We start from the raw sequence: 7,906 nt of genomic DNA, 5'->3' as shown, positions 1-7,906 counted from the left end.
AGCAAAACTTAGTTTTTTAAAATTTTATATCTGATTATTACCTACAGATATTACTTCATCTCTGAGGTTTTTCTCTGTTTTTTGTTGTTTTATATCATATCTTAGTAGCTTTAAATTGTGGTGACACTGCTGTAATTGTGTTGTATGCATGTATTCCTGAGATAGCCTCATTACTTGTAGAGGTATTATTTTACTCATTCTATTTTTTCTAAAAATAATAATAATATTAGATCCCATCTCAGCACTTTTCTGTTGTTCAATTTTATAGAAACTTATTTTTCCTGAACATTAGAAGTGGTCAGGGTGGTTTTTCCAACTTCACAGAGCTCCCTCTTCTGTTGCTTTTATGAAATGTTCAAAATCAAGGCAGCTTGCTTTCTGAGTTCTTCACCCCAAAATGGTCTGGCCTTCTCTTTCCTTGCCTTTGTTCCTTCTATCTATTTAAATTTGATTTCATCTATAGCTGTTTTTCCTGAGTATAAGGCCCTATCATAAAAGGAGCTGTGGCTGGTTAATTTGAAACTTTCTCCTAACCTGCACTACTCCAAGGCCTCTCAGAACTCCCCTAGGCTCTCTCACATGAACCTAGTATTGCAATGGGTGAAACCCCAATCCAGCTGCTGTTCTATGATTGGCTTTTCAGTTAATTCCTCTTGGCTATTTGGGGTTTCTTTGGTTCTCAGGTCCTTTGCTTTCTTTTGTTTCCTCTCAAGTCCCTTCTCCCCCTTTGCTTGAGAAATTACTGAAACTTTATAAAATATTAGAAATTCTCACAGTTTGTCTATCTTTTCCCCTAATATACATTATATAGAGTAATCAGAGTTTAAATAAAGAGTTTGAGAATCTGCTTTAAAAATGAAATAAGAAAAAAAATGACATAGGAAAACAGAAAGGGAGAACTGAAAGTGGGAAATTCCTCTGAAACAGAGAGGACCATCCCATATAAATAGCCCATACCCATGGAGCCAGGACATTCACTCTACAGACCTTTGGAGCTTTTGCTTCCTCGCACAGGTAGTAGGAAACACTGTTCTGGTTGTCATCATGAACAACAGGTGCATCTTGCAAATCGTTCTCCTGTTGTGCTTCCCCACCACAACTCTTTCCCTAAGTTACCACCTGCTTGGACTCCAACAGAGCAGCAGCAGTTTGGAATGTCAGAAGCTCCTGCAGCAGTTGAATGGAAGGCCTGCAGACTGCCTCAGTGACAGGATGGACTTCAAGATCCCCAAGGAGATCAAACATCCACAGCAGTTCCAGAAGGAGCACGCTGCCTTTGTCATCTATGAGATGCTCCAGGACATCTTTGTTATTTTCACAAGAAACTTCTCTAACACTGGCTGGAATGAGACCATTGTCAAGGACCTCCGTGTTGAACTCCATCAGCAGATGGACCTCCTGGAAACAACCTTGGAAAAGAAACTGGGAGAGGAAAACAAAAGCTGGGGAAACTCCAGGACCATTCTGCACCTGAAAAGCTATTATTGGAGGATCCTGAGGTACCTGAAGGCCAAACAGTACAGCAGCTGTGCCTGGACAGTGATCCGAATGGAACTCTTCCGGAACTTCTCCTTCATTAACAGACTTATGGATCACTTTCAAAACTGAAGATTTCATAGATTGTTGTCTGGACTGGACAATGATTTCAAGCATGCTTCAACCAGTAGAAGCTCATGACTGACAGAATGCAGTGCATTTGAAAGGAAAATACAAGACTTTTTAAAATTTTATTAATTTATAAATTAAGTTATTTTTTCTTTATTTAAATTTTTACCTTGAAAAATAAATTATTTATGATGCAAAAATCCATATGGCCATTTCAATTTCAACTTGATTTATACAACCACCTGTTTTAACAATTTCAGAATACCTCTTACATGCTCTTCATAAAATGTGCCTGCAAAGTAGTGTAGTTTCTGACCCTTGCCTTTGAGGGATTTAAAATTCATGGAAGCCACATAATACACAAGGTAAGAGACGACAATGGGATCTGAACCTTCTAGGGCAATATATGTGGGGTGAATGCTGTGGGATTGGAGGGGAATAGGTCAGCAAGTGACTTGGGACTAGAAGCTGGGATGCCCACTGCTTTTGCTCTGTGCTTCAGGATCTCTGGTTGTAAAGTTAGAATTTAGCTCTCAGGTGAACCAAAGGAATATGCTAGCTCTTGTAGTCACCCTAAACCCTTCCTTGTCTGAGGGATGCTCTGCCCCTGACAGGAGTTTAAAATATCTCTGTGCCTCCAAGATTGAGGAGACCTCCCTGACACTTATTAAGTACCTTTATTTTGCTCTTCATAGTACAGCCAAGATTTATGGACATCTGTCAGTTTACAGGGAAAGGGAACAGAGGAAAAAAGACCTTGTTTATACTCTAGCCATCTGTCTAGTTTTGTTTCCATGTTTTTCAAAAACCAAGTCTGTTCCTGGCCTCCCAGCGTGGTGATGCGGAATTCTGGGAATATCCTATCTGGTTTTCCTGATGCTCTGCATCTCTGAAGCCACACACTCCTCAAAGTAAAAATCCAAGATAGGTGCAAAAGATTAAATCCAATTTTTAAGCCAGGCTAAAAGCTAGGAAGCATGGGTGAAAGAAAACTCAGATGAGTTAGAGAACACCAATTTTCCCCATGCGTGCACTGGAATAATCAAATTTTCCAAGCAGCTCCTGGGTACCTGACCAGCATATGCCAACTGGCTGGTTTTTGGTCTTTGTACTGATCTCTTGGGAACCTGAGCTATTTTGGCTATTACAGTCATTTACAGCTGCCATTTACTGAGAGATTCTAATGAAACAGGCACTGTGCTGAGCACCACCTATGTACATATTTCAATTTGATCCTCTTTCATGCACCTTTATGTAAGCAGTATGCCTACAGAGTGGTTACCTATTTTACATTTTTTCCACTTTACAAGTCAGGAAACTAAGTCTCAAAGAGGTTTAGTAACCACCCAAATTTCACATAGCTAGTAAGTGGAGGTTTATAAAAGTAGTACAAAGGAGAGAATCTGAAAAGGTCTTATTTGAATCTATGCATTTTCTCAAAGAGCAGCATGGAAATCTGAGTTTCTTTAAAGGACTAAGTCTTCAGGAGATGAAATTTGTCAGAACTATTGTGCTGGTACTGAACTCAGGGCTCCCCCTTCTGACTCAAGGCGGTAACACATGGGCTGTACAACCAAGAAGTGCCAACCTGGTGGGCCTGCAGCTGTCAACCCAAACTAGTCAGGTTCCCTGTAAAAAGTCAACATTCCCCCTTCTTTCAACTCCCCACATTGACTCTTCTGAAAGCTCTTCTGCAGCAGTGTTCTCTTGTGCCTTTGTTCAGATACAAGAGCATCATGTAGAAATACAGAGTCTATGCTGTGTTTAGAGCATCCAGGAGGAAGCTGAGGAAGTCTCAGCAGTGGGCCTTGAGAGCCCACTGCCTTCTCTGGCCCTGCAGCTTCCTTGACCCAGAAACTGGCCAGTTTCTGAAAGGCCTGCTCTTCCTGTGGTCATTGACCAAAAGCACTGGAGAAGCTTCTGCAGAATTTAAATACTGTGTCACTATTGAGCACTACTGAGCATCCAGATCACCCACACAAATGTTTGTCACTAGTAAAGAATAAATGACACTTTAAATTAATTTCAATAAGAATGAGGGAGCCTAGCCCAAGGGTGACATTTGCATATGCTAAACATATGGATGAGGGCTAAAGTAAAGTAATAAGATCACTTTTAATCACCAGAATAGCTCACAAGAATAACACTTTTGTGAAGAAAACCATCCAAGGAAAGTCTTGAGACTGAAGGCGAGATGTCAAGATTGTGAGGATGACAACACAAAAGACAGCGCAACATCTACAGCCTGTGACTGGGCTGAATGTGTGCCTCAAAGCTCACATGTTGGAAACATAAGCCCTTCCTACAGCAAAGAAGATATGGCTTCCTGATCTGGGACTTCCTAACCTCCAGAACTATGAGCCAACATAAACCTCTTTTCTGTATTAATTGTTGCATTTTGTTATAGCACCAGAAAATAGGTTGAGAGAGCATAATTTTGTGTGTTTGCTTGTTTTGAGGAGAAAGAGACAGAAATTCCCTGGATGGTCTGGAGCTCTGATATTCCTAGAGAACTTCCTCATGGAGATTAGCAAGGACTTTTCATAAGGGGTTGTTTCATGCACAATTTGAAATTGTGTGCACTGATGTGATGAAACTCTCTCTTCCATCTTCTTCAAACCTTCAGTAAAGATGGCTGTCCATATAAAGTCCTTATGTGTGTAGAATTTCTGTGCATGAATCACAGAAAGTGTCCAGGTCCATTTTTCAAAGAGTATGTGGAAACAAGCACGAGGTGAGCAGACCTTTATAATGAGCCAGATTTGCAGAGACAGAAGGCAGGACATTGACAACAGAGACAGCTTTCCCCTTTACATCTCATACCTCAGGACTCAAGGAAATCATATAGAGGATGCATTCAACATTCTAACATTCTAACTTTACAACCAGAGATCCTGAAGCACAGAGCAAAAGCAGTGGGCATCCCAGCTTCTAGTCCCAAGTCACTTGCTGACCTATTCCCCTCCAATCCCAACATAGATTAGGAGGAGCCACCTTATCCAGCTCTTAGGTGATAAAAAGACCCTGGAAAACAAATGGGTCACCTACAAATATAGAAATATTGCCTCAATATATGAAGATGCAGATGTGTAGGGACAATATCAGTACAGATGTATGTTGTCTTTTTTGCAGTTAACAATGCTGATATGGAGGCATTTTAGGGTACATTAGGCAGTTTCAGGTACTCATATTATACTTGATCAGGGACTTGTTCATAAAATACTCTTAAGAAAATGAACAGTATGCCACAGACTAGGAGAAAACTTTTGTAAATCACATATCTGATAAAGTACTTGTATTCCTTAGATATACATTTTTAAATGCTCTGAAAACACAATTTAAAACAAAGAAGAAAAATAGGTTAACATATTTGGATGGACATGTCATCAAACTAGAACGTGACTAAAAATTAAGTATGTGGAGATGGTAGATCCTTCCTCATGAATCCATGGTAGCTTAGGCCAGATAATGAATGTGAAATGACTTTTGATTACAGAGGAGCCCATTCCAGAGTGAGGACCTTCTGTATCCACTGCTCTTTCTGAGAAAAGCCCACCAGGATGGTGGCCGAGTATAGATGAAACATGGGAGGTAACCCAGCAGAGATGACAGGGGGATTTCTGTCTTGTCTGCTCTGGTTGTGAGACATACGGGGAGGGCAAGCAGTTGGTGAAAGGTCAGAAGGTGCATGGCACCCAGAACCCAGATCTCAACCACTGCAGGCATTCTCTCTAAATCTGTTATAATGATGTTTTTTTGATCCTAAAATAGAGAATCATTTTGTGAATCATTTTGTTCTCATATTAATTGTTGATTTTTAAGCATCAGTTTAATTGTCTTAATCCATTTAATAGTTAGTTTAAAACAAACTCCAACATTGGACTAGAAGTGCCAGTATAGTACTCTTTTAATTTAGTAGGATCAAGTTAATTACATAACTCATTAATTGATTTTTTTTGGAGAGTACTCTGGGAAGTTGATCACATCAAACATTTATCATCAAATCAGAAAACTCTGCTTCAAGTGACATTCTATCTGAAATTCCTGTTTAGCTTTATAATTCCCTTTGTAGAGGGCTCCTAGAAAACCAAAGAAGGCATCATTTAATTATATCCCCTAACAATTAGCTTAGAAAATTCTTAAAAATGGAGTCTACTTCAAAAGACCCTTTTAATAAAATGAAAAGACATGTAATACACGGAGAGAATATATTTACAAGTCCTATATCAGGTGCAGGACTTACATCAATTTTTTTAAATGAACTCTCAAAACTCAATGATAAGAAAACAAATAAGCCACTAAAAGAATGACAAAATATTCAAACAAATGTTTCACCAAAAGAGAGACACAGATGGCAAGTAGGACAGGAAAAGATGATCATCATTAGGCATGAGGGCAATGCAAATTAAACCACAATGAGACACAAGTACATACTTACTAGAATAACTAAAGATGAAAGGCCTCATCATTGAGCATTGGCAAATCCATGGAGCAACTGGAACTCTCATGCCCTGCTGCTAAAATTTAAAAATTTTAAAAACAACTGCTTTGGAAAACCATTTTACAATTTCTCAATAACAAGTCATTCCCAAGAGAAAAGCGAGCACATATCTATATGCAGACTTGTACATGAGTATTCTAGGAGCTTTATTTGTAATAGTCTGAAACTGGAAACAATTCACTATCCGTCATGAGTGAATGACTAAAGAAATCATAGTATATCCATACAATGTAATACTAGTCAGTGATAGAAAGGAATGAATCATAGAAAAACAACCATAGGGATGAATCTCCAAATAATTATGCTGAAGATAAGAAGACAGAACAAAAAGGAGTGAATCCTACAATATCCCATTTATACAAAATTCTAGAAAGGAAACCTAATCTATAGTGACAGAAAGCAGATTAGTGTTTGCCAGGGGATGGAGACAGTGGTATTTAGAAATGAGATAGTAAGAGATTACTAAGGGATACAACAAGCTTTTTGAGGAGATGTGGACATATTCACCAACTTGGTTGTGGTGATAGTTTCACGCATATGTATTTATATCAAAATTGCTAGTGTTCTCATTGAATGTATGCAGTTTATTATGTCAATTATACTAAATTAAAACTCTTAAAAATAAACAGGGGCCAGATGCAGTGGCACACAAGTATAATCCCCGCCACTCTGGATGCTGAGGCAGGAGGATCACGAGTTCAAAGCCAGTCTGTAATTCCAGCCACTTGGAAGACTGAGACAGAAGGATCATAATTTGAGCCCATTTGAGGCAACTTAGTAAGACCTTGCCTCAAAATAAAAAATGTAAAGGGCTAGGGATGTAGCTCAGTGGAAGAGTACCCCTAGGTTCAATTCCTAGAACCAAAAAAAAAAAGTAAATGAAATTAACATAGGGGCCAGCTATGCTGGCACATGCCTATATTCCCAGCTACTCAGGATATCAGGAGGCTGAGGCAGGAGAACTGTGAGTTCAATACCAGTCTGGGCAACATAGCAAGCTGCTGACTCAAAAACAAACAAACAAACGAAAACACCTGTGTATGTATGTTTATTGAAAAATAAATAAATGAATAAAACAGGGCCAAAGCATCTTGTGTTCATTTGTCAAACTCAACATACATAGTTTGATGTCCTAACTTTTTCTTAATAAGCCTTCAAGATAAGATTGAATCAACAGGCACCTAGAAAGAGAAATACCATCAATACAGTGTAAGTTCTTCAATTGCCAGTCATAGGCTAGCTTGTTAGAAGTCTTTATTTATGAAACATTCACAATCATCCTTCATATTTTAAAAGGTTGCCCAAGAAGCTGATCGATATTCCCACACACTAAAATTGTAAAAAATCCCTGAGCACTTTATGAATTGCAAACCTGTACCAAGTACATTTCAAGTTGCAGGTTCCTCCAGTGCTTAAGGAAAGTAAATTTTCCTTTATTTTTAAATTGTGGTAAAATACTTATAACATAAAATATGTCATTTTAATCATTTTTAAGTGTTCAATTTATAGCATTAAGTATATACATATTATTGTGCAGCCATCACCACTATCCATATCCAGAACTTTTTCATCTTCCCCAACTAAAACTCTGTACCCATAAACATGAACTCCTCACTACCCACTCTTTCTGTCCCCTGGAAACCACCATCTCCTTTCTGTCTCCATGAATTTGGCTATTCCAAGTTCTTCATGTAAGTATTTTGAAATCATACAGTCTTAGTCCTTTAGTGACAACCTGTTCATACCTAATCTAATATCTTCAAATTTTATCTGTATTGTAGCCTGTGCCTAGATTTCCTT

General features: G+C 38.6%; 1 protein-coding gene across 1 annotated transcript; it reads left to right on the top strand.

Moving 5' to 3' along the window:
- The first annotated feature begins 1,044 nt into the window (after positions 1 to 1,044).
- Ifnb1 (interferon beta 1) lies at positions 1,045 to 1,608 on the top strand. Its single transcript, XM_027950580.2, has one exon. It carries the CDS (start codon positions 1,045 to 1,047, stop codon positions 1,606 to 1,608), a length of 564 nt encoding a protein of 187 aa, XP_027806381.2.
- The last annotated feature ends 6,298 nt before the right edge of the window (positions 1,609 to 7,906 follow it).

The sequence above is a fragment of the Marmota flaviventris genome, chromosome 13, assembly GCF_047511675.1.
Source record: "Marmota flaviventris isolate mMarFla1 chromosome 13, mMarFla1.hap1, whole genome shotgun sequence".
NCBI lineage: Eukaryota > Metazoa > Chordata > Mammalia > Rodentia > Sciuridae > Marmota > Marmota flaviventris.
This window is presented reverse-complemented; position numbering and strand designations above follow the sequence as displayed.